At 36.9% G+C, this 27,057-nt stretch overlaps 3 protein-coding genes across 10 annotated transcripts in view; 1 reads left to right on the top strand and 2 right to left on the bottom strand.

The window, feature by feature from the left end:
• Positions 1–26,380, top strand: part of ANKRD45 (ankyrin repeat domain 45) — a 43,670-nt gene extending 17,290 nt beyond the window's left edge. For all 8 annotated transcript variants that reach the window (XM_005609673.4, XM_023640571.2, XM_070267703.1 and 5 more), the window contains 4 exons: positions 5,570–5,737; positions 17,370–17,464; positions 19,582–19,720; positions 22,578–26,380. In XM_005609673.4, coding sequence (XP_005609730.2) covers positions 5,570–5,737; positions 17,370–17,464; positions 19,582–19,720; positions 22,578–22,609 — 434 coding nt within the window. In that variant the 3' untranslated portion in view covers positions 22,610–26,380. The remainder of the gene's footprint in view (positions 1–5,569; positions 5,738–17,369; positions 17,465–19,581; positions 19,721–22,577) is intronic.
• LOC106783135 (testis expressed 50) lies at positions 9,552–10,624 on the bottom strand. The gene is made up of 2 exons (XM_014739534.3): positions 10,177–10,624; positions 9,552–9,854 (listed from the first exon to the last, which is right to left on the bottom strand). Exons 1-2 carry the CDS (start codon positions 10,498–10,500, stop codon positions 9,600–9,602), a joined length of 579 nt encoding a protein of 192 aa, XP_014595020.1. The 5' UTR covers positions 10,501–10,624; the 3' UTR covers positions 9,552–9,599.
• TEX50 (testis expressed 50) lies at positions 12,853–13,925 on the bottom strand. Its single transcript, XM_070267708.1, has 2 exons — positions 13,478–13,925; positions 12,853–13,155 (listed from the first exon to the last, which is right to left on the bottom strand). The coding sequence occupies exons 1-2, from the start codon at positions 13,799–13,801 to the stop codon at positions 12,901–12,903; spliced, it is 579 nt and encodes a 192-aa protein (XP_070123809.1). The 5' UTR covers positions 13,802–13,925; the 3' UTR covers positions 12,853–12,900.
• Positions 26,381–27,057: the final 677 nt, after the last annotated feature.

Raw genomic sequence — 27,057 nt, 5'->3', positions numbered from 1 at the left:
GAAAGATGAATGAAGTCAGCCTTGGACAAGTTCACAGTTTAGCAGAAAACAGATATGTAAATAAATAATTACTTCATGGTAATTACTTTACGGTGGGTACAGTGATAGCTCAAAGGAGAGATAAGTCAATTTTACCTGGAAGTGTTGGACATAGGGAGGGTTTCATAGAGGAGGCAATGTTTATATTGAGTCTTGAAGAGTGACCAAGAGTGACCAGGAGTTTACCAGACAAAAGAGAGTTAAGGGATAGGCATAGCAGACAGTATAGTAATTGCAATACCGGATTTTCGTGTTACAATATTGCTGGTATTCTGGTATATTTACTTACTATTTTAGGTAACTGAAATACTGGTCTTTTTATAGTTATAGTATTATTTGATATTCTAAAAAATATGAGATCTGAGTCATTTATAGGTTGAGAACAAGATCAATGATTTAATTGCTCAATTTATACAAAAAAGACAAACTGAAATCTACAAATTTAGATGGCCCATATTGGGATATTGCAAAGTTTCTGTTGTAAAAATCACTCTTAAGTTCAAAAGCTTCCAAAACAAGTAGAATGTGAATGTTGTGGTTTTGAAATTGATCAGGAAACTGAAATGAAATCTCCTTCTGTACATGAGAAAACTAAAAAAGACCAAAAAAGACAAATATGAACCAGCAATGTTTTCTTTGGGGAAAAAAAATCACAGCTTACTCTCAATAAAAATATTGTAAAAATAGAAAAAACCTGTTCAAAGAGATCTCTCTCTCTCTCTTCAAATTAGAGATGAGATAATTTAAAGGAAAATATTTGGTGTTAGTTTACAACTGCTTCCAACTAATGTTAATTGAGAAAAACTTCAATAGGTGAAAAAATTTGTGCACAAATATCCTGGTGACACCATTGACACACTTAAAAAAAAGCAAATAATGTTTCATTTGCAGTTTTCATGACTAATTACATTTTATTCATTCTTATAGTGTTTGCTTTTCTATCCTTAATTTTTTCTTCCTTTTTTTTTTTGGCTAAGGAAGATTTGCCTTGAGCTAACATCTGCTGCCAGTCTTCCTCTTTTTGTATGTGAACCACCACAACAGCATGGCCACTGACAGATGAGTGGTGTAGGTCTGTGCTTGGGAACCAAATCTGGGCCGCCAAAGCCGAGTGCACCGAACTTAACCACTAGGCCACCAGGGCTGGCCCTGTCCTTAATTTTTATCAGTTTAATCTGACAATTTATATTGATAATAGAGTGACAATATATACTTAGCATTTCTATTTGATTAAGTTTTGCTTTTGTTTGATGTTTTATGTTTGTACATTTTTGTACTTAAAATATATTAAATAGTTTCACTGATTAAAAAGATAAATTCTGAATGTAGTTTTAAAAATACCAGTATTAATACTAAGTAAACATAAAATTTATACTGGTATTATTTTATTCCACTACTATAATTACTGTTTCAGGGAGAAAAAGACAGCATGTATGAAGTTATTAGAGGCATCGAACAACATGATTTGGGGAATTCAGAGTCTGGCACTGCTGGTGGTGGGTGGGTTGTGAGAAATGTTCTAGGTAGGTGAGGATTTTGCTCCATAGCCTATTACTTTGTCTTGACTATCATCATCTCAGTTCTTGGATTTTGACCTCATCATTGACCTTTACAACAACCTTGAGAAAAGTGCTTATTCTCTTTGTGCTTTGGTTTCCTTACCTATAGATGAGAACAATACCAGTGCCCACTTCATAGGATTGTAGTGAGGATTAAATGAGGTGAAGCACATAGAACAATGCCTGCATAGAGGAAAAGATTCCTTTTCTTTTCGTCTGATATTTTTCCTTACAGTGAACTACCTGTTCAGTTGACTCTATGTTTAGTAACCAGTAGTCTTCCACAAAGAATTTATTTTTCTCTTAGAATCAACCTCAGTCCTTCCCAGTTCATTTATGGTTTCTTTCTTCCTCCTGGGATTTCCAGCATGTAGCCTTCTGTATCCCCTCCTGGGATCCAACACTCATTGCCAATATTATGGAGAACTTCAGGAAAATCTCCTTGTCTGGATGCTTTTGAAATCACCTTATTTGTTTATTTTTATTGCAGTATAGTTGACATACTTCAGGTGTACAACATAGTGATTCAACATTTATGTACATTCCAAAATGATCACTGTGATAAATCTAGTAACCGCCTGTCACCACACAAAGTTATTATAATATTATTGGCTATATTCCCTATGCTGTATATTACATCTCCGTAACTTATTTATTTTATAACTGGAAGTTTGTACCTCTTAATCCCCTTCATCTATTTTGCCTAACCCCCTGTCCTCCTCTTCTCTGGAAACCACCAGTTTGTTCTCTGTCATTTGTGAGTCTGTTTCTGTTTTGTTTTGTTCTTTAGGTTTCACATATAAGTGAAATCATATGGTATTTGTCTTTCTCTGTCTGACTTACTTAACTTAGCAGAATACCCCCTAGGTCCATCCATGTTGTTGCAAATGGCAAGAGTTCATTCCTTTTTTATGGTTGAGTAGTATTCCACCATGTGTGTGTGTATACCACCTCTTCTTTATCCATTCATCTATTGATAGACTCTTGGGTTGCTTCCATATCTCAGCTATTGTAAATAATGCTGCAATGAACATAGAGATGCATATATCTTTTTGAATTAGCGTTTTTGTTTTCTTCAGGTAAATACCCAGAAGTAGAATTGCTGGATGGTATGATAGTTCTATTTTAAATTTTTTGAGGAACCTCCATCCTATTTTTCTTATTGGCTGTACCAATTTAAATTTCCACCAACAGTGCACAAGAGTTCCCTTTTATCCACATCCTTGTCAATACTTGTTTTTTGTTGTCTTTTTGATGACACCCATTCTGACAGGCCTGAAGTGATATCTCATTGTGGTTTTGATTTGCTTTTTCCTGATGATTAGTAATGTTAAGCAACTTTACATGTGTCTGTTGACTATTTGTGTGTCTTCTTTGGAAAAACATCTGTTCAGGTCCTCTGTCCATTTTTAATTGGATTGTTTGTTTTTGGATATTGAGTTGTGTGAGTTCTTTACATATTTTGGATATTAACCCCTTACCTGATATATGATTTGCAAATATATTCTCCCACTCAGTTGTGTGCTGTTTTGTCTTGCTAATAGTTCCCTTTGCTGGCAAAAGCTTTTCAGTTTGATGTAATTTCATTTGTTTATTTTTGCTTTTGTTGTCTTTGCCTGAGGAGACAAATCCAAAACATATTACCAAGACTGATGTCAAAGAGTGTACTGCCTGTGTCTTCTTCTAAGGGTTTTATGGTTTCAGGTCTTACATTTAAGTCTTTAATCCATTTTGGGTTTATTTTTGTATATAATGTAAGAAAGTGGTCCAGTTTCATTCTTTTGCATGTTGCTGTCCAGTTTTACCAACACCATTTGTTGAAGAGGCTGTCTTTTCCCCATTGTATATTCTTGGCTCCTTTGCCATAGATTAATTGACCATATAGATGTGGGTTTATTTCTGGGCTCTCTATTCTATTCCACTGATACGTGTGTTGGTTTTCATGCCAGTACCATACTGCTTTGATTACTATAGCTTTGTATTATAATTTGAAATCAGGGAGCATGATATCTCCAGCTTTATACTTCTTTCTCAATATTGCTTTGGCTGTTCGGAGTCTTTTGTGGTTCCATACAAATTTTAGGATTCTTTGTTCTGGTTCTCTGAAAAATGCCATTGGTGTTTTGATAGGGGTTTCATTGAATCTGTAGATTGCTTTGGGTAGTACGGACATTTTAACAATATTAACTCTTTCAATCCATAGGCACAGTATAATCTTCACATTTATTTGAAATCATTTTATTTAAATATTTTCTTCTCCTGGGAAGGCAATGGGGTTAATGTCTTACAAAGATCTGTGTATTTCTTTCTAGAAAACAGACCATTTCCAACAAAGGAAAAACATGTAAAGGTTGCAAATTCCTTGGTAAAAGCCTCCCTCTGTTTAGAAATCTTGTTTTAAAACTATATATGTTTAAAAATAGGGGAAAAAATTAGGTGTTATACTGGTCTGTAACTTAAGCCTTGAGGAAAGTGATATAAGGAGCCAAAACAACTCATTTGGAATGGCCTCCTGGTCATGCTCTCAGTGTCTTGTCTGTAGATTGTGTCTCCCTCCCCCAGCAAATCAGGGGCCCTGGACCATTCAGCTGATGGAAGACTTCCATCTTCAGGCGGAAGGCAGGAACAGTGAGGGTGGTAGCTGAGTATTTCTTGGCCCCCCATTTTGTAGGGGATAGAGGTACAATACAATTCTTGGGCTAGTCTCTATCTCTTGCTCTTTTGAAATTTCTTGCTCATTGTAATATTAAAAAAAAAAAAAAGTGGAGCCAAAGAGGGGAGGTCATTCTAATTTCGGCTGGTCCTGTAGTAGTTTGCTTCATGCTCCTCTGATTCCTTCTTAACACTTTATTATCCCTTCCGGTTATGGTATCCTCAAGACAGAAAGAGTTTACAGCTTGGTCTAAGACAGATACAGTCTAAGATTGTGGGAATGTGGCAAATAGGGAGCCAAGGAGAGGTTTCTGAAAGCAAGTGGAGGAATTGTTATTCTTTTTCCCTGTGCTAGCCAGTGGCAAACATTTGGGTGCTATTTCCTTCTCCTTATAAACCCTTTATTTGGCAATGGACCTGGGTTTGAATCTTTCTTTGGCTACTTGCTACCAGTGTGGCCTTGGGCAAAGTATAGTCTCTGCCCTTCCTTTTCTCTGCATCTTTTAATGGGGCTAGTAATGCCTACCTCATAGGATTATTGGAAGGACTAAATGAAGTAGTGGCACATAAAGTGCCTATTAATAGATTCAGTACTTGCTAGTTCCTTCTTTTGCTCAGATCTTCTCGTAGTGGTAGTACATGCCTCTTTGGCCCATTAACTGAGTCATAAATATATCCTTGTGGGTAAGTTAAAAGAATGAACTTTTGACTTGATTTTTTAAAACCAGTCTGAAAAAAATTTAAGGACACTGCCTATGTTTTTGACCTTTACAATTATACGTCATGGTAGTCGCCTCAGTAAGTCTAAGATATAACTTTTTAATTTGATGGATCATAATTTCAGTTTTAATTCAAATGATTAATTTCCAAACCAAAGGCATATGCAGTCGTAGTCATTTGTATGCTTATGTTAACGATAATGCTAGAGTAATTAGAGTTTGATGAAAATCCCTTAGACTAAGTCATGCATCTAATTGTGTCCCAAAGTAGATGACTGCTCAGGGATTGCCATCTCCTTAGAAGATGTTGAAGAGCTCAGGCTTCAGACTGCCTGTGTTGGTATCTTGCGTCCATCACTTACTGTGTTCCTCGGGCAAGTTTCTTAACCTCTCTGACCTTGTCTGTAAAGTGGGGATTATAGTAGTTCTGACCTCGTAGGGTTTTTATGAACTAAATGAGTTTACTGTATGTAAAGCGCTTAGAATAGTGCCTGGCCCATATTAATTGTTCAATACTTGATTGCCATTATGATCTTCTGCTCCAAAAATAGCCTAAACAATGTAGTTATTTGACCTTACCTTCTTCCTACTATTTGTTAGGTTATACACTCTTACACTGTGCTGCAGCCTGGGGTCGTTTGGAAACTTTGAAAGCACTGGTGGAATTGGATGTTGATATAGAAGCTCTGAACTTCCGGGAAGAAAGAGCTCGAGATGTTGCTGCTCGGTATTCCCAGACTGAGTGTGTTGAATTCCTGGACTGGGCAGGTAAGGAAGCACATGGGGTGGTAGCAAGCTGGCTGACTGAGGTGCTTTCCTCCCATGAGTTATATGCAGGCTGTGTCTCCAACAAAGCACACAGGTGGTTAACATTTTCACCTTCATCAAGAGGTTGTATTTGTAGATAGAACCACAGTCACTGTTGGTGATAATATGTGAAATCTGCTTTTTTTTTTTTTGCTATTTTGTTATTGGCCTAAAACGTTATACTTAATAGAAACTGTACATATCGGGAGCTGGTTGATTTACGAACTTGTAACAATTTCACCAATAATTTTCTATAAGAATATATATATAATAAATATTCAAGACCATTTTCTGAAAGACCTACGCAGAGTGGACCATTCCTTAGATGTTTAAAAAATGCGATATTTGAGTAATGTATTTGATTCCTTAGGTAGAAAAGGTCGTAATAATTTAAAATGATTTGCCAGGCAAAATTAATCTGTGATATTAGAAGTCAGAATAGCAGTTACCTTTATGATATGAGGGGGACCTCTGGAGTGTAATCTTCTTTTTCTTGATCTGCTTGCTGGTTACATGATGTGCACATTTGTGAAAATTCATTGAGGTGTACATTTATAGTTTTTATACTTTTCTGTATGTATGATATGCTTCAATCAAAAAACTATGTGCTATTTTGAGTTTTACTAATATTTTGCTTACGTCATTTCCACAGCCCTGTACATAGCTTAGAGATTTTAGGAAGATATACCTGTATAACTATGTATGTGTACAAACATTGGTTAAAAAACTAGTACTTGGGGGCTGGCCCAGTGGTGCAGCGGTTAAGTTCCCATGTTCCGCTTCTCGGCAGCCCAGGGTTTGCCGGTTCGGATCCTGGATGCAGACATGGCACCGCTTGCCAAAAGCCATGCTGTGGCAGGTGTTGCACGTATAAAAGTAGAGGAAGATGGGCATGGATGTTAGCTCAGGGCCAGTCTTCCTCAGCAAAAAGAGGAGGATTGGCAGTAGTTAGCTCAGGGCTAATCTTCCTCAAAAAACACACAAAAAAACTAGTACTTATGAAGTTCCTGGCATTCATTTTGCATTGTTACCTGCATTTGTGTTTTTAGCAAGCATTTATTAAATGCCTACTATAAGCATAGCATTTTTATAGGTACACTTGTTGTTCCTACTCTCTGGACATTTGGTAGGTGGGGGGTGATAAGCTATAGACACATCTCACAGTTAACAATATCAGAAAGACTATGATTAAGGGTTAAAAATCAGCAGAGCTGGTGGTACGTGCTATGGGGTGGTCAGAGAACATGAAGTCGGAGCATGTTGGAATTGAGTTGGGCCTTCAAGAATGGGTGGGATTTGAATAAACAATAGAAGGGGAAAGGGTGTGAGCAAAATCTCAGAGCTGGGATTGAAAGTGTCATGTTGGGGGACAGTGACGAAATTGCCTTACTGGAACAGCAAGTTGTATTTTGCACATGTAGGCTACAGCACAGGCAGAATAATAAAAGAGTAAGTACATGGGCTCTTGAATCAGATTGCTTGAGTTTAAATAGTGGTGTGTCCACTTGAAACCTATGTTTGGATAAGGTATTTAAATTCTTTATACCTCAGTTTTATTTTCCAGAAGAGGCAGCCAATAATAGTTCGTTCCTCTTGGGGGTTGTTGTGAGAATTACATGAAATGATATAAAGCACTTAGCACAATGCCTGGTGTGTGATCAGCACTAGAAAAATGCTGCTGTTATTATAGCCAGATTATACCCTTAAATGCCAGGCTAAGATGTTTTCATTTTATTTCTGTAGACACTGAGAGCCACTGAAAGTTTTATGTAGAAGAGGAAGAGGATGAAAATGCTATCTAGGAAGATTCGTCTGGTAGCAATAAGGAGCTTCTTATCAGTAAAATGAGAAGGGGACTGGGAGGATTACTAGAAATAAGGAAATTGAAGGAAGATAGCACATTTGGGAAGAAAAAGAATTATACTTTGTGGATTATTTTAAAGATAATTATCTACTTGTACTAAGTATTTTCTAGGGGCAATATTTTTGTCAATACCTTCAATTTTATGATTAGGTCTATAAGCAAAAAGAAAAATTGCAAAGAATTTAATTGATCCCCCTGTGTATAGTTATTGTAGGTGAAATCCACATTATATAAATTAAAATCCATTTTTGAATAATAACCCATGGTACTTAAAAACACAATCCAGAGACAAATTTTGCTATAACTATTCTGAAAAGAAACAGTGTGGGGCTTATAATGTAGAGTTTCATCAGTTTCCTTCTCCCTATTATCCTTCTGTTTAGTTTGGCTCCTTACATTCTTGGGGGAGTTATATCTAACATTTCCTAGTAATGAAGATAAAAGAAGACTATGATGTCATAAACTAGAATGCTGTTTCAAGATCAGTGATGGAATTGTAAGGATTGGGGCTTCATGGTAATGTCTGGGGAATGTAACACAAACTTCTCAACATAAAAGTTAACATTTAATTCAGACTTACCAAGATTATAAACCACTTCCATTTCTTCTTCTGGTGATTAAAGTAGGAGTCACCTGGAGAATTTTAAGGGGCTGAGGACTCCCTATCCCAAAGAGTCTCCTCCATATTGCTGAAAATTCCACCAATAAAGATAAATTTCTTTAGATTTTCAAGGTTTGGAGACTTTTTAAGTGTTCAAGAGTCCTCCATTAAAAGAAATAGGTATCAGTGTTCTCTTAGAGGGAATTGGTTGACAGTTCAGAACTCTGAAGGGATGGAACAAACATTTGTGGAAATATGGGAGTAGGATTGTGCTAAGGAAGAGTGGAGGTAAGGAGAAGAGTCTGGAAAGTGGAGCAATAAATAAACGTTTAATAGTTCATAACCCAAAGCAGGCAGTATTCTTTTCCATTATAAAGACTGTAGAGTTATCTATTACTGTTTCAAGGATTATTTTTTAAAAGTTTTTTCCTCCCTTATATTGATGGGAGGTATGTTATAGCTCTGGTATATTTTTCTGGTATTTTTCAACATGTTTTTAATCAAATCTTCTGTCTTAGTCTCAGGCAAGTCTCTCAGTTTTTGTTTAGAAAATATGATAACCATACTTTTTAAAATTGAGGCATCTTATCAACAAAAGTCTGAAATTTAAAAAATGTTGATACTTAATTCATAATTTATCATACTGAAAATGGAAAAATTTATACTTAAAAATTTATTCTATTCCTTAATATTTCCATACTATTTTAGCAATCTGAGATGGGAAATTAAGTCTCCCTGTGGCCGTAAAATTTGCTCAGGAGAGTAAGAAAAATCACATTATTTAAATCAGAGATTTATTGAAACACTAAACCAAGATTCTGTTCTATGGATTAAATGATTAGTAATCTAACATATTAAAAAGAACAAAAGAGTTAAACATGAAGCCATGATAGTATATAATCTTTTCCCCAGTACTTTACTTACTAGTATGGATGGATAAAAATGATAAGAATAGATATTCTTTTCTTTTTTTTTTTTTTTTGATGAGGAGCCCTGAGCTAACATCTGTTGCCTATTTTCCTCTTTTTGCCTGAGGAAGTTTGTCCCTGAGCTAACACCCGTGCTAACCTTCCTCAATTTTGTATGTGGGTCGCCACCATAGCATGGCTTGATGAATAGTGTGTAGGTCCACACCCAGGATCCAAACCCACCAACCCTGGGCCACTAAAGTGGAGCATGCAACCTTAATCATTATGTTACCCCTCTGGGCTGGCCCCGATACTTATTCTTTTTACCTGAATAGAAATAACTTTTCAACTCAGACTTCTTTGGAAAGTTTCAGTAAAGAACGTGACAAAAATTACAAAGGCTGCCAAAGAACCATTTTTATTTTTATATAAGTTCTATCACTAGGTTTCTTATGTAACCTTCATATTGGACCGAGTTACATGTGCATATGGATATCTTCTGGCTCCTCCTCCTGAAGGAGTCTTCTTCCTCTTTGGTTTTCCGTGCTTGACTTTCTTAGCCAGAGGATAATGGGATGACTGATTCAGATATGTGGTCAGCATTGATGTTTTAGCCATCAGTCTGCAGAGTATTTCATCAATGTCCTGGAAGGACGGGCCTTCTAAATCATTACCAAGTGTATCTAAGGAGGGTTGTTTTTTCAGCTAAAAGGAGAAAACAAGTGATATTATAGAATTTTTTTTTAAAGATTTGTACCTGTGCTAACATCTGTTGCTAATCTTTTTGTTTTCTTCTTCTCCCCAAAGCCCCCCGGTACCTAGTGCTAAGGACCTTCTAATTCAATACACATTAGTTGAGCACCAAGTATGTACAAGACACTGTGCCAGATGCTGGGGGTGAATGGCGAGGGTAGGAGGAGGTTATAAAGAGAAATAAGACATGGAACTTCCCCTCAGAAAAGCTGACAATCTTATGTTTTAACTCTTTGGTAGTCTATAACTACTACTATTTACATCACTAACTCACCTTTTTTTGGTGTTTCTTCCATTTCATCCACAGGTAATGCACAGATAAAACAAATAGGATAAAAGAAAGAGCCTGTACTAAAGTATAAGTGAAATATAAATAACCCTGAAATATATCCATATTAGCAAAATTGAAGCATAGATTGTTCAGAGGGTAAGGGAGACAGTAAGATGGAGAAGGCTTAAATTTCAGATACTGCATTTCTTCTGGAAGAATTTCCCATCCAACCTTTGTCCAGATGGTTCCATCACAAACGCAGAAGGTCTCCTTGAAGAAGCAGATAAACAAAAAAGGAAAAATGAGGGATAGTCCTTGAAAGGACATCTTTCTTTCTCAACTGGAAAAAAAAGTCTATAGCCAAAAATTGGTCAAAGACAGAGAAGATATGCCAAGTACTAGTTCACGTGGTGCGCCAGTAAAAGCATTGAAGATAATCTTCCTTGTCAGCAAAATATATACTGATGAGCATTGTTACATCAACTACTAGTCATAGTGATTCAGTGATGTCATAAAGAACCACATTGGGACTAAAAGGTGTCACCTAGTCATTCACCTAGTGATCAGCACTAGAAAAATGCTGCTGTTATTATAGCCAGATTATACCCTTAAATGCCAGGCTAAGATGTTTTCATTTTATTTCTGTAGACACTGAGAGCCACTGAAAGTTTTATGTAGAAGAGGAAGAGGATGAAAATGCTATCTAGGAAGATTCGTCTGGTAGCAATAAGGAGCTTCTTATCAGTAAAATGAGAAGGGGACTGGGAGGATTACTAGAAATAAGGAAATTGAAGGAAGATAGCACATTTGGGAAGAAAAAGAATTATACTTTGTGGATTATTTTAAAGATAATTATCTACTTGTACTAAGTATTTTCTAGGGGCAATATTTTTGTCAATACCTTCAATTTTATGATTAGGTCTATAAGCAAAAAGAAAAATTGCAAAGAATTTAATTGATCCCCCTGTGTATAGTTATTGTAGGTGAAATCCACATTATATAAATTAAAATCCATTTTTGAATAATAACCCATGGTACTTAAAAACACAATCCAGAGACAAATTTTGCTATAACTATTCTGAAAAGAAACAGTGTGGGGCTTATAATGTAGAGTTTCATCAGTTTCCTTCTCCCTATTATCCTTCTGTTTAGTTTGGCTCCTTACATTCTTGGGGGAGTTATATCTAACATTTCCTAGTAATGAAGATAAAAGAAGACTATGATGTCATAAACTAGAATGCTGTTTCAAGATCAGTGATGGAATTGTAAGGATTGGGGCTTCATGGTAATGTCTGGGGAATGTAACACAAACTTCTCAACATAAAAGTTAACATTTAATTCAGACTTACCAAGATTATAAACCACTTCCATTTCTTCTTCTGGTGATTAAAGTAGGAGTCACCTGGAGAATTTTAAGGGGCTGAGGACTCCCTATCCCAAAGAGTCTCCTCCATATTGCTGAAAATTCCACCAATAAAGATAAATTTCTTTAGATTTTCAAGGTTTGGAGACTTTTTAAGTGTTCAAGAGTCCTCCATTAAAAGAAATAGGTATCAGTGTTCTCTTAGAGGGAATTGGTTGACAGTTCAGAACTCTGAAGGGATGGAACAAACATTTGTGGAAATATGGGAGTAGGATTGTGCTAAGGAAGAGTGGAGGTAAGGAGAAGAGTCTGGAAAGTGGAGCAATAAATAAACGTTTAATAGTTCATAACCCAAAGCAGGCAGTATTCTTTTCCATTATAAAGACTGTAGAGTTATCTATTACTGTTTCAAGGATTATTTTTTAAAAGTTTTTTCCTCCCTTATATTGATGGGAGGTATGTTATAGCTCTGGTATATTTTTCTGGTATTTTTCAACATGTTTTTAATCAAATCTTCTGTCTTAGTCTCAGGCAAGTCTCTCAGTTTTTGTTTAGAAAATATGATAACCATACTTTTTAAAATTGAGGCATCTTATCAACAAAAGTCTGAAATTTAAAAAATGTTGATACTTAATTCATAATTTATCATACTGAAAATGGAAAAATTTATACTTAAAAATTTATTCTATTCCTTAATATTTCCATACTATTTTAGCAATCTGAGATGGGAAATTAAGTCTCCCTGTGGCCGTAAAATTTGCTCAGGAGAGTAAGAAAAATCACATTATTTAAATCAGAGATTTATTGAAACACTAAACCAAGATTCTGTTCTATGGATTAAATGATTAGTAATCTAACATATTAAAAAGAACAAAAGAGTTAAACATGAAGCCATGATAGTATATAATCTTTTCCCCAGTACTTTACTTACTAGTATGGATGGATAAAAATGATAAGAATAGATATTCTTTTCTTTTTTTTTTTTTTTGATGAGGAGCCCTGAGCTAACATCTGTTGCCTATTTTCCTCTTTTTGCCTGAGGAAGTTTGTCCCTGAGCTAACACCCGTGCTAACCTTCCTCAATTTTGTATGTGGGTCGCCACCATAGCATGGCTTGATGAATAGTGTGTAGGTCCACACCCAGGATCCAAACCCACCAACCCTGGGCCACTAAAGTGGAGCATGCGACCTTAATCATTATGTTACCCCTCTGGGCTGGCCCCGATACTTATTCTTTTTACCTGAATAGAAATAACTTTTCAACTCAGACTTCTTTGGAAAGTTTCAGTAAAGAACGTGACAAAAATTACAAAGGCTGCCAAAGAACCATTTTTATTTTTATATAAGTTCTATCACTAGGTTTCTTATGTAACCTTCATATTGGACCGAGTTACATGTGCATATGGATATCTTCTGGCTCCTCCTCCTGAAGGAGTCTTCTTCCTCTTTGGTTTTCCGTGCTTGACTTTCTTAGCCAGAGGATAATGGGATGACTGATTCAGATATGTGGTCAGCATTGATGTTTTAGCCATCAGTCTGCAGAGTATTTCATCAATGTCCTGGAAGGACGGGCCTTCTAAATCATTACCAAGTGTATCTAAGGAGGGTTGTTTTTTCAGCTAAAAGGAGAAAACAAGTGATATTATAGAATTTTTTTTTAAAGATTTGTACCTGTGCTAACATCTGTTGCTAATCTTTTTGTTTTCTTCTTCTCCCCAAAGCCCCCCGGTACATAGTGCTAAGGACCTTCTAATTCAATACACATTAGTTGAGCACCAAGTATGTACAAGACACTGTGCCAGATGCTGGGGGTGAATGGCGAGGGTAGGAGGAGGTTATAAAGAGAAATAAGACATGGAACTTCCCCTCAGAAAAGCTGACAATCTTATGTTTTAACTCTTTGGTAGTCTATAACTACTACTATTTACATCACTAACTCACCTTTTTTTGGTGTTTCTTCCATTTCATCCACAGGTAATGCACAGATAAAACAAATAGGATAAAAGAAAGAGCCTGTACTAAAGTATAAGTGAAATATAAATAACCCTGAAATATATCCATATTAGCAAAATTGAAGCATAGATTGTTCAGAGGGTAAGGGAGACAGTAAGATGGAGAAGGCTTAAATTTCAGATACTGCATTTCTTCTGGAAGAATTTCCCATCCAACCTTTGTCCAGATGGTTCCATCACAAACGCAGAAGGTCTCCTTGAAGAAGCAGATAAACAAAAAAGGAAAAATGAGGGATAGTCCTTGAAAGGACATCTTTCTTTCTCAACTGGAAAAAAAAGTCTATAGCCAAAAATTGGTCAAAGACAGAGAAGATATGCCAAGTACTAGTTCACGTGGTGCGCCAGTAAAAGCATTGAAGATAATCTTCCTTGTCAGCAAAATATATACTGATGAGCATTGTTACATCAACTACTAGTCATAGTGATTCAGTGATGTCATAAAGAACCACATTGGGACTAAAAGGTGTCACCTAGTCATTCACCTTGGGATTCTTAGGGATTCTTTTTCTTGCTTTTTGCCAGAATGGTTTGAGCTTCTTCAACTTTCTGAAAAACAAAGACTTTACTAATATTTTGCTAACTAATAAATTCAGACTGTAATCATATTAATAGAATTTCATGGAAAAAATTTTCCTATATCCCTTCTGACCCTTCTGAAGTATGGCAGTTTGACATCTACTTAAAGAATAGCTATAGCTATACCATTTCACGCAACCTGGCATCTGCTTCTGTTTTATCACTCTGGAATATCTTTCCCTGTAAATGGTTAAACAAATATTGTCTCACCCTTTTAACCCATGTCCCTTTGGTGGCAATGTGGTAACATCAGATAGTGGGTGAGGGGTGGGGAATTTGGCATGGTATGTGAAAAAGATGAGATGGTGAGGTGGCAGGGTATATGATAAAAAGATGAGACATAGACCCTGCCTTTAAGGAGCTTACAGTATAGAGGTAGAAGAAAAAATAAGATGATAAAAATTACAAGATAGACTAAAATAAGAGCTAAATCAAATTATAATCATGTAACAGTTGATAGAGCAGTGAGTTCTCCCTGGGGGAATTAGGAATTTCGCAGAAGTATATTTAAGTAAGCTTTGAAGAATGAATAGGATTTTGGTAGGGCATTTTGGTAGAGCAGTGTGGAGAGAACAACTTAGGATGAGGAAACCTAACAAGCAAATAAATTCTGTGTAAACAGTCATACAACAAATATTTATTAAGAATCTCCTATGTGCTAAATACTGTTCTATGAGCTGAGAATACATACACAACTAGGTACAAAACAGAATCTTTATGTTCATGGAATTCACCTTCTAACAGGGAGATGCAGAAAAAAATATCTATCTAAATCTATGTGTAACCCTTGGAGTGCTATGGAGAAAAATAAAGCAGTGTAGTGAGGGGGTTATGAAGTTGCCAGCAAGTGAATGAGTGAGTGTGTGCGTTATTTTATAGCACGTGATCAGAGAAGGCCGTGCTGATGAGGTGCTGCTTGAGCAGAGACCCGAGGAACTGAAGGAATGAACCATGTTGACATCTAGGGGGAGAGGGAGCATGAAGTAAGTAATGGATAGACTCTCCGTGAATGTTGGAAGGAATAAAGCTGGAAAGATAGTTGGTGGCTGTCTAGATTTTGGAAAGCCCTGTATTTATTTAGTCAATAGGGAGTTATTTGTAGAATTTTGAGGAGAGGAGTGACATACTTATAAACTTATTGAGTGCTTTACTCTTTGTTAGGCACGGTGCTAAGATATTTGCATGCATTATACTACATTTTGTATAATCCTTACAACAATCCTATGAGGACTTCCATTTTATATATGGGGAAACTGAGGTTAGAGGGGTTAAAGTATTGCCATGGTCTGAATGTTTCTGTCCCCTCAGAATTTATAGGTGAAGTCTTAATTCCCGTTGTGATGGTATTAGGAGGTGGGGCCTTTGAGAGGTGCTTAGGACATGGAGGTGAATCCCTCATGAATGGGTCAGTGTTCTCATAAAAGAGTCTCCACAGAGTTCCCTAGCCTCTTCCACCATGTGAGGATACAGTAAAAAGGTGCTGGATATGAAGGAAGAGGGCTCTCACCAGACTAAAACCATGTTCGTGCCTTGGTCTTGGGCTTCCCAGCCCCCAGAACCATCAGGAGTAAGTTCCTGTTGTTTATAAGCTACCTAATCTGTGGTATTTTGCTATAGCAGCTTGAATGGACTAAGACAGGTGGCACTTATAGGATGCTTGCAATAAGCTCCTTTCTCTACCAAGCCACCCCAAAAGCATATGTGCTCTCAGTAAAATCAGTGTGCTTATTGTACAGATTCAGTTTCATGACAAGGCTCTTAGTCCCCTCCTCCAACCAATTCCTCTCCTAGGCTCCATCCTGTGTTGAAATTCTGGAAACACTGTCTACTCCCAAGTCATCCCACTAGTGGAGCCCAAACCTAAACCTTGGATTCCAGTTTAGGTAATTAATTCTGCTCGCAACGTGAATGATGGGTTTGAAGCTGTGAAGGGCTGGAAGCAAGAAGCCGGTTAGTTGGTCTGTATATATTAATACTATTCCAGATATGGGTCTGAATTTGACCATAGAAGGTACTTTTATTATGTCTGCATTACAGATAGGCAGATGAGGCTTAGATTGTTGGGTACTACAGGTGACACAGGTGAGCTTTAGAGAGATTTCATTAGGTCTCTCAAAAATTCCTACTTGGAGTTTCATGAGATTACGCAGACTGATTCTGGTAGGCTGGATAATGGCCCCCAAAGATATCCAGGTCTTAATCACTGGAACCTATGAATGTTATAGGGCAAAAAGGACTTTGAAGATATGATTAAAGATCTTAAAATGGGGAGAGTGTCTTGGATTATCCAGGTGGGACCTAAATGTAATCACAAGTGTCCTTATTATAAGTGAGAGGCAGAGGAGATTTGACACAGAAGAGAAGGTGATGTGATGATGGAAGTAGAGATTGGAATGATGTCCTTTGAAGAAGGAGGAAGGAGCCACCAGCCAGGGGTATGGGCAGCCATTAGAGATTGATAAAGGCAAGAAAATGGATTCTCCTCTCAGCACCCCCAGAAGGAATCAGCCCTGCCAACATCTTAACTTTAGCCCAGTGAAGCTGATGTCAGACTTCTGGCCTCTAGAACTGTAAGAGGATAAATTTTATTGTTTTAAGCCACCAAATTTGTGACAATTTGTTATAGCAGTCACGAGAAATGAATACATCAACCTTAAATCAATTTGGGGCTAATCCACAATTTACAATATTCAGTTGTCCCATCTAGGAATATGGTAAGTCTTTCGAGTTATTTGAGTCGTTTATTTCTCTCAAAGTGTTGTAATTATATTTAAACAGGTCTTGCAAATTTTGTCATGATATTACTTTGGGTACTATAGTGAATGGGATTACTTTAAACACTGTGTTTTTTATTTTTATTTTTGAAGAGGACGGCTATTTTCAATTTATTTTGAAGGCTCAAGAAGGGTAAAAAAGTGACGGTTTGTCTATTGTAAATGTTTTTTTTTTTGTTTCTTCTGAGTAGATATGTTTATAGAATATGGTCTCTTTGTGACCAGGTGTCATGTTTTATATTTATTTGTTCTTCAAAAATTTTAGCGCGGTTTCAGGAACACAGTGAGTGCCCCAAAGTGCTGTGCTAGTTGAGCGTTCTCTTTCTTGAAGTTCAATGAAACCAACTGTAACAAATTGCCTACACACAGTCTTTATAAAGCTCTGGATGGATGATGGCAAATTACAAAAAGATGAGCATGTTTTTTGGTCTTTGTCTTATTAGTGTGCATTTTACTATCCTGTTCTTTCAGATGCAAGGCTGGCTCTGAAGAAATATATTGCGAAGGCCTCTGCAGCTGTTACAGACACAGAAAAGGGACCAGGGAAGCTCTTTAAGGAAGACAAGGTACTGCATTGTGATTATTGCTTGTTCTGAAGTCTTGAGATTTTTGCCTATATCTTTAATTTCTACACTAATGCTCTAGAGGTGGGTAGTGGTCCTTACTGCTGTCTTCTCTTCTCCCTCTCTCCCTCCATTCCTCCTTCCCTTCCTTCCTTTCTTTGTTAATAAACTACTGATAAGAGACTGATAAAAATTAAATGAAATAGTATTAAAGAGTAACATAGAGATGTACTAAGGTTCATGCCCAACAATGTGAATGAATCTTAGAAACGCAGCATTGAGTGAAAAAAAAAAACCATCAAAGACTACATAGATTTTTATAAAGCAAAATCAAACTATATTGTTTAGGGATGCCTCCATATGGGGTAACACTATTAAAAACGAAAAGCAAAGGTATAAGCATCGGTTGTGATTTTCTCTTGGAGGCTGGTGGGGGATGGGATGGGGCAGGGCACAGAAGCAGCGACAATAGCACTGGCAATGTTCAGGCTCTTCTGTTGATTTGTGGAGTCCACTGATACTCATTTCATTATTTTGCCTCAAAACTTAGACATACATCATATATTTTAGTGTGTATATATATATATATATATATATATACATACATTACATATATTTTACTCTTTCAAATTTTACATAATAGTAAAAAAAGATACACAGATATAAAGGTGACTAATTGTAATTACAGGCCAGCTTGCCACATTTACTATACACTAACTACTACAGGTGGACTAGTTTATTGCTTTGGATGTACAGACACACACAAAAGATATACTCAAAGTATCAGAAATGTGTTTTGGTTTTAAATTATTTCCTACATTTCTGTGCAGGCTGTTCTATGAATTTCCTGTAACTTATAATTCCGATGAAAAAGAACTAGGTACTACCAAAAGTGTAGGATATTACAGCCTGAGAGCACAATGAGTTACACATTTCACTTGTGGTTTGTAAAACACTTTACAAAATCTCTTGTGAAACAAAATAGAGGCAAAATTCTATTAGAATAGCTATTGCTGCTCTTAGATGTGCAAAACAAAATTTTTCTGGCACAAGCAAACAGTACTTTATCAAACTCTTACTGCAAAAGTTTTAATTTCAATTTTTAAATATTTAGTTATTTGAACTAGAAAATACTATGTACATGTAGTAATATTTAGAATAAAATTGAAATGTCTAAAGCAAACTTAATAGTTTTCTTTTTGCCATTTCCAGTCTTATTACCCTGTAGTTCTAATACCGATTTTGTGTAAATTTCACCATACTTTTCCCTTCACTTATATAAACACATATATGCACCCATATAGTTTTATGAGAGATTTTGTTTTTATAAAATGGGATCATAGTATACATATTTATTCTTTAATTTTCTTTTTTTCCTTTTAATAATATATTATGGACATCTTTCCAAATCCACTTCATTCTGCATACACTACTGCCTATGTAATAATGTGAACAGAACATACAATAAATGTATTCATTTTTCTTTTTTATTACAAACCAGAGAACAATGAACATCTTAAATCAGACACTAGCAGTTTGCTGCTGCAAAGAGATGGTTCAGCAATGCAATTTGAGAGGTTTTCAGTGAGGTGAAGCTCTTCTTGAATTTCTTGCACTTCTTCCTTCTGTGAACCCACTAAGAAGGAATAAAATATCAGCATTCCCTCTTGAATTGCCCCAGCTCATACTCTCCACCTTTTCTTTTCCAGCCTTTGTAAACACTTCTCTTTATCACATGGCTCAATGAAAATAAAGAATTAGGTGGAGGGTGTACAGTGGCCCAAGGCTTTAAGACCCTATATTGTGAGTTTTATTATATTCACATTCCGCTAATGTTAGAGCTGCACTGTCCAATATAGTACCCACTAGCCACATGTGGCTATTTAAATTTGAATTAGTTAAAATTAAATAAAATTAAAAATTCAGTTCCTAAGTCATACTAGCCATTTTCTGGTGGTCAAAAGCCATGTATGTCTAATGGTGACTATATTGGACAGGGCAGATCTAGAACATTTCTATCATCACAGAAAGTTCTGTTGGATAGTTCTGGTTTAGAGATACTGTAGAGTTTTACTTTTCAATAAATAAGTGGAAAGTAAATTTTCTGTTTCTGTCTGTAGAATACTGTCCTCAATGCATGCCGTGTAAGAAATGAGTGGTTGGAAACCCATTTGGAAGCTTCAATTAATGAGATTTTTGAGCAGAAGCAACAGTTGGAAGATATTGTGACTCCTATCTTGACAAAAATGGCTACACCACGTAAGTTTTGGATAAAAAGTGGTTTGAGTGTCAGAAAAGATGAAAATTACATTTTATGCTGTTATTTCTAGGATATTCTGAATTTAACAATCTTCATTCAGTACTCATTAATCTTGTTATAAGCACTAATCTGTAATATAACTTCCTAGTTTCATTGATAGTATCAATATTAATAATTAAAAATAACTGAGTTCTTTCTATGCAGAATGTTTAATACTAATCTTATTACCATCATTAATCATTTTATATAATAATTTACTATGCCTTTGATTTTGACCAGTAATTTTCATCTAGGAAGGCATATCCTCTTAGGAGATAGAATGGCAGAATTTGAAAAAGCATTTTCAGTATATTTTGAAAAACCTATTGTGGGAACACCATTCTGTGAATGGGGAAGGTGCACTGTCAGAATCTTTTTGGCAGGCATACCTAAGATTTTAAAAAATATCAGCTTTATTGAGATATAATTCTTATACCACAAAATTCACCATTTGAAAATGTACAATTTAGTGGTTTCAGTATATTCACAGAGTTGCATAATCCTCACCACTATCTAATTTTAGAACATTTTACCACCCCAAGAGGAAAACTCATACCCATTAGCAGTCACTTCCCAGTCCTCCCTCCCACAAGACCCTGGCAACCACTAACCTACTTTCTGTCTCTATGGATTTGCCTGTTCTGGACATTTCATAAATAAAACCATACAATCTGTGGCCTTTTGTGTCTGACTTCTTTCACTTAGCATAATGTTTTCAAGGTTCATCATGTTGTAACATGTGTCAGTATTCCTTTTTATGGCTGCATAATATTTCACTGTATGGATTCACATTTATCCATTCATTAGTTGATGGACATTTGAATTTCCACTCTTTGACTATTATAAATAATACTGCTGTGAACTTTCATGTACAAACTTTTGTGTGTCCACATGTTTTCTTTCCTCTTGGGTATGTACTTAGGAGTGGAATTGATGGATCATATGGCACCTCTATGTCTAACCTTTTGGGAACTGCCAGACTGTTTGCAATTTTCTATTCCCACAAGCAGTATATATGAGGATTCCAATTTCTCCACATCATTACCAACATTTGTCATCATCTTTCTTTTTGTTTTAATTTTAGTCATTCTAGTGAGTGTGAAGTGGTATCCTAATGTAGTTCTGATTTGCCATTCCTTAATTACTAATGATGTTAAGCATCTTATCATGTGCATACTGGCCATTTGTATATTTTCTTTGGGGAAATTCCTGTTTGAATCCTTTGCCCATTTTTAAGTTGGGTTGTCTTTTTGTAGTTGAGTTGTAAGACTTCTTTATGTATTTTGGTTACAAGTTCCTTGTCAGATATATGATTTGCAAATGCTTTCTCCCATTCTGTGGATTATCTTTTCATTTTCTTAACTATGTCCTTTGAAGCACAAAAGGCTTCAAGTTTGACAAAGTCCAATTTATCTGTTTTTCCTTTTGTTGCTTGTGCTTTCAATGTCATGTCTAAGAAACATTGTCTAATCCAAGGTCACCAGGATTTACTTTTATTTATTTTGCAAGAGTTTTGTAGTTTTAGCTCTTACATTTAGTTCTGTGATCCACTTTGAGTTATTTTTGGTACATGATGTGAGGTAGCGGTCCGACTTCATCCTTGTGAATGAGGGTATCCAGTACCTAAGATGTTTATGTTTCTCAAAATGGGCTGTGGTTTTTCAGAGGTTAAGACACTTAACCTAGTCTAGGCAGTATTGCAGAATATCTCTTGCCATCTGTACCTAATGTCTAGTGAGCATACGCACAGCACTCTGCTGGGCCCCCTGAAGGGCGAGAGATACTTTACCCTCTTCTTGTCTTTAAGGAGCCCACCAGTCAGTTTGTGAGTAAACATGCATACTTGAAAAGAAAAGCTAAGTTCTGTGTATACTTAGAGAAACTTAAGTATCAAGAGAAAGCATAATGAAGAAAGAGGAATTGCCTGAAAGAGTGGAATATGAAGGGAATTCTGGAATGAAAGCACAATATGATGATTAAAGTTCAAATGTGGGAATAAGGAAGTAGTCAGTATCCATCTGGCTGATTGTAGTTGAGCGTGTTAAGGAAGAGTAGAAAATAAGGTTGGAAAGTTCACTTGTGATCATTTCATTAAAAGTACTGAATTGTATAAGCTTAGAAGTTTGGGCTTTATTTTCAGGGCAGTGGGTTGCATTACAGGCTTTGGGGTAGGAGAGAAGAGGGATTAAGTAGGAGGGAATACCCGGGCTTTCCTTGTGAAATGGATCAGAGGGAGAAGAGACTAGAGGGAGTGAGACATCAGTATAGTCCAGGAGTGAGATGATTGAGACCTGAATTATGTGATTATACAGTTCGATTCCCACTTTCTCCCCCCGCTCGAGCACTACCGTTAGCCTGGCCCAGCAACATCCTTCCTTTACTTCTCAACTCTGAGGAAGAATCACCTTTCTCCCCAAGTCCCCTATAGCCCCTCCAGTCACCCCTGTATCTTGTACCTTCATGTTATGGAAATGTTAGATCTTGATGGAACCTCTGAAATGACCCCTGTATTTTACAATGAAGAAAGCGAAGACAAGAGAAGTTAAGCAGTTTATTCAAAGTTGCTCTATTCACGGCAGAATTGGGAATAATAATACTGATTATATGGGAAACGTGACCTCAAAGCTTTAAATATTTAAAAAAAAGGGAAGGAGGAGAATACTTGAACTGATATACCAGCACCAAGGTTTAATTAATGACTAGTTCACGCTGGTACATTCTGGTTTATTTCATGCCCATTGTTTTTAAAAACTGGCTTCATTTTTGTTTTATGTTCCAAGCTAATTAAATGTAATTTTAAAATCTGCTTCCTTTCAGGTCAAACAAAAGGTTCCAAAGCTGTCGTCTAAGCCTTGGTGAGAAAAGAAGTCAAGATCATACCTTCTACTGAACAGATATTTTATAAAAGGCTGCATTTTCTTCTAGGATTTGTAAAGGCAAACCCATTCATGCCAGTTGAAGAAAATAGATGTGGAGTTTTATAAAAATAGTTAAGTCTGAAATTAAATAAGTCTTGTTTTACTCTCTTCAACATGCTTATGTCCAGACCCTCTGGCTTTGCCTCTGCCCCCTCAAGGGCAGTCCCACGTGAGTTCCACGTGCTCCTTCCAGAGAGCACTTGGGTATGAGTCACTCACAAAGAATATATGGAAGCTTTAAAAGCTATTTAGAGAATCTAACAATTTTCTGTGTAATTGAGGCAGGAAATTTCCATTCAACCAAGGAATTCTATTAAAAAGATGTATTGCTTATTTCCAGAAGAAAAAATTGTTCTCCCTCTCTCAGAAGGAAAGCTATGGGATGACATTCTGGAGCAAGGAAATATTAAGAATGCTTTGGATCCAGGTCCTCTGCTTATACAACTATTACTGTTTATGTCCAAACTAAAATTGACCTGTAAGGTGGCACACAATCCCTTAATAGACCTTATTTCTTTATCTTCAGCCTCCTTCTGTCTTTAATAAACACAAATCTGTTTAGTTTTTTATTTAGATTTCCCCTTTTCTGTAAGTTTGGTAATACAGATATTGTAACTGGACTCCATGCTGTTTTTCCTTCTGATCTGTTTTGTATTTTGTAGGTTTTAAATATCATTGTAGGTTTCCTGTTAGTGATTTGAAATGTCTTTTTTTCTAGTTATCTAAAAGCCCCTGAACCTCCTACTACTCTGTGACTTTCTGGAGAAGCGTTATAGAAAGAAAGTGTTAAAACAGCAGCAACAACAAAAACAAACACATTGCTCATTGTTCCTATGACTTTCTCTTCTTTGCCCTGCCCTGAAAGCTAGTTTTTCCTGTCAGAGAGGAAGGCAAAGAAATGAGCAATTCAGTAATTCCTTGTCAGTTGACGTTTTCTCAGCCATGGGTTTGAGATAACACCGTTTTAAATTTGTCTCACAAATTTTAAAGTTTTTAGATCTTTTTTACGTACCAGCAGTTCCGTTTCAGTTGCCTTAAGCAACAGCACGGGGCGGTAACTCTCACTCCCACCCCTGGTAGATCCAGTGGGTGTTTACAGAGTTGTGCAAAGACGGAGATCTGTGTGTGCTCCGTTCTCTTAATACTGCGTACTGTGAGAAGTCCATTATCTTTGGGCACTGCAATAATTTGGGAAAAGGCCAGGTGCCATTTTTGTTTTTTCTACGTTTTCTGAGCCTTGATCTTGAACATGACATTATTTTCCAGGCATGTGGTCCTGGCCATTAGAGAAGGATTCCTGAATCTCACTTCAAAGTTTCCTAGGTAAGACTGAGGCGCTTCTGGAGACTCCTAGTAGGATATAAACCTCTCTTTTGTTCGTCTTTCCATCCTTATCTTCAAATTTTTTGTAGCTTTTGATATACTTGGTAATGTGGTCTTCCGGACTCTCCTTGTATTGTCACGTTACATCATTATGGTTCCTTTACTTTCTTACAAACTGCTTTTCTAACTCTTTCAGCAGCTGCTATGGTTTGAATATGCTTGTGTCCCCGCCAAATCCATATGTTGAAACCTAATGCCTGTGTGATAGTATTGGGAGGTGGAGCCTTTGGGAGGTGATTAGGTCATGAGGACAGAGCCCTTACAAATGGGGATTAGGCCTTTATAGAAGAGGCCCTTGTCAGCTCCCTTGCCCCTTGCACTATATGAGGTTACAGCAACAAGACAGCTGTCTAGGAAGTGGGCTCTCACTGGACACCGAAGCTGCTGCCACCATGATCTTGGATTTCCTAGCCTCCAGAACTGTAAGGAAGAAAAGTTTGTTGTTCGTGAGGTATGTGGTTTAGGGTATTTTTGTTATAGCAGTCTGAACAGACTAAGACACCCAGCTCCTCTTCATCTTGCCTCCAGCTAGGGTAACTTCTCCAAAGTCAATCCTATCTTACAGCTTTGTATGTCAATTATACCTCAATAAAGCTGGAAAAAAAAAAGTCAATCGTAACCCTTAGTGAAGCAATCTGTAATTCCGCATCCCATGACCTTCTCTATCCCCAATATTAGGAACAACATATCCCTCCTTCTTTGGGGCACCCATAGTGCTAATAGCCTCATCCTATTCTATTTCACTGTTCACATGTTTATCTCCCCATGTGAATTGTGAGCTTTTTAAGGGTGAGGGCTTTGTCTTGTTTTCATTCATCCCTAAAGAGCCCATTGGATAGTAAGTTAGTAAATAATAGTTGAATGAACTCTCTTTTGGCACTCTCCCTCGTGGAACCTCTCATCTTCGTTCATTTATAGAGCTTGTTCACCTTTCTAAAAATGGCTCCTGGATCTTTATCTCCATGTCTTGCTTGTGCCAGTGCCCCATTTCAATTCCTACTCCTCCAACAGATGTCTCACATATCCAGCATTATGTCTGTGTTAGCTGGTTTCTTCTCTGACCTATTTTCTAACCTTCATCTTGAATGCCGTGTTAATTTTCAGGCATGTGAATCTGGTGATTACCAAGGGATCCCTGGATCTCCCTTCAAAGATTCCATTGATAGGAGAATCTGAATATACGTCTATATCTATAGATCTATAACTTTAGTATGTTTTGAGAGATATAGTACTTCTTGTGTCCTATTGTTGCATTGAGTTACCAATATATTCATAGAAGAGTTAAAATGTCCTTATGTTTTGTGTTTGAGCTGTTACACAGGTAGCTGCATGACTTTTTCTGAACACGCACAGAGTAATTACTATTTCAAAGTGCATACTAGTAAGTTAAATCACATTATTTGAGAGGTGGTAGAGCAAAGGCTAAATTCAGTGTTTTGATAACTTCTAAATAGTAGTTCCTTAGATGTTTTTATTTCATTGACTGGGAAAATGTAAAAAAATAAAGGGAGGAGATTGATATGACATCATTAAGAAAACAGCTGCTATCTGCTATCACTATCATTTAATAAAATAAAAGACATTTTAACACCAGAAAAGAAGCGAAAGTATGATCAGTGTAAGTACCCTTTACGTTGAATAAATTGTTTTATTCAATTTATTCAAGGGGCTTTTATGTTATATGTTTTCATTTTGCCATCTATGATGGGACTTTTATCATGAATCACTACTGGCATATGATTCAGCCTTTAAGAACTTCTGCTCTACATTAAGCTAAAGCAGGCAGACTGCTATTTAGGTTAACATGATGCCCCAAACTGTAAAGGAATGACAACCTACCCCAGTGTTTTATCTAATATGTGATAGGTTTTATTTTCCAAGATGGCCACATATCCTATTCCACGTGCTCTTCTTACAGTATGGTCATGACATTCCTCATTGGAGAAGTGGGTCTCTCTTCTCTCCTCTTGAATCTGGGCAGGCCTGTGACTACCGTGGAGGTAATACTATGTGATTTCCGTTGATCATAAAAGATCATAACAGGTGATACCTAATTCCCTTGAGATGCTCGCTCTTGGAAACCAGCCTGTGGAGAGACTCACGTGGACAGAAACTGAGGCTCCAGCCCATAGCCCATGCTGAGCTCCAGCCAGCAGTCATCCCCAACTTGCCAGCCATATGAGTGAGCCATCTTGGAAATGGATCCTCCAGTCGAGCCACCACAGCTGATGCTGTATGGAGCAGAGACAGCCTTCTCTGTTGAGCCTTGCCAAAATTGTAGATTTCACCTAAATAAATGATTGTTGTTGTTTTAAGCTACTAAGTTTTGTGTGTGTTTATTATGCAGCAATATGTAACATTACAAGTTTTGGAATCTGGAAGTGAGAAATTGACATAACAAACCCTAAACTGTGTGGCATTGCCTTTTTGGGATTGGGTGGCAGGCAGAAGCAGAAGAGCCGAGAGGAGAGTGTTTGGGAAAGCCTCCAGGGCCTTAAGTAGATTATTAACAGAATCTTTAAGGGCCTCTAGCAGACTCTTTTGCCTGCCTTTACTTTTGCTCTCCTTCTGTAAATTCATGTGACTCTCATAACTGTTACCCAAAGTGTGTTTCTTGGATTATCGTTTCTGGGGAAGTTTGTAGGTGTTACGCAGAAAAGGAGTACGTGCTCAAATAAATTTGGACCCACTATGTTAAACAGGTTTCCTTTCTGCAGGGGCTTCTTAGAATTTGTCATTTGCTGGTGTGCATTGTGATCCTATAAGTCAGAGAGATGGCCTGCAGGTTTCACAAAGAAACTTCCCTTTAGTGGGAGTTTATAGGAAAGAGAGGAAAGTATTATTAGAAGCTGGAGAAAGGGGCCCCTGGTAAGTTTGGTAAGGTGGTAAGTTTGGCCACACTGTTGTCAATGATCCTGCTAAGGATATTTCCAGGTGTTCAAGTGCCACCTGGCCTCTTCTACTAAAATGTGAGAGGAGAGAGATGAGCTGAAAAG

Source organism: Equus caballus, chromosome 5, assembly GCF_041296265.1.
Source record: "Equus caballus isolate H_3958 breed thoroughbred chromosome 5, TB-T2T, whole genome shotgun sequence".
NCBI classification, from domain to species: Eukaryota; Metazoa; Chordata; class Mammalia; order Perissodactyla; family Equidae; genus Equus; species Equus caballus.
This window is presented reverse-complemented; position numbering and strand designations above follow the sequence as displayed.

Bases quoted from the DNA above. Each gene is read 5' to 3' on its own strand.
- LOC106783135 (XM_014739534.3), bottom strand. From the start codon at position 10,500: ATGTCCTTTCAAGGACTATCCCTCATTTTTCCTTTTTTGTTTATCTGC. The intron at 9,855-10,176 runs GTGAGTTAGTGA...TTCTCCTTTTAG, and splicing joins GGAAGAAACACCAAAAAAAG to CTGAAAAAACAACCCTCCTT.
- TEX50 (XM_070267708.1), bottom strand. From the start codon at position 13,801: ATGTCCTTTCAAGGACTATCCCTCATTTTTCCTTTTTTGTTTATCTGC. The intron at 13,156-13,477 runs GTGAGTTAGTGA...TTCTCCTTTTAG, and splicing joins GGAAGAAACACCAAAAAAAG to CTGAAAAAACAACCCTCCTT.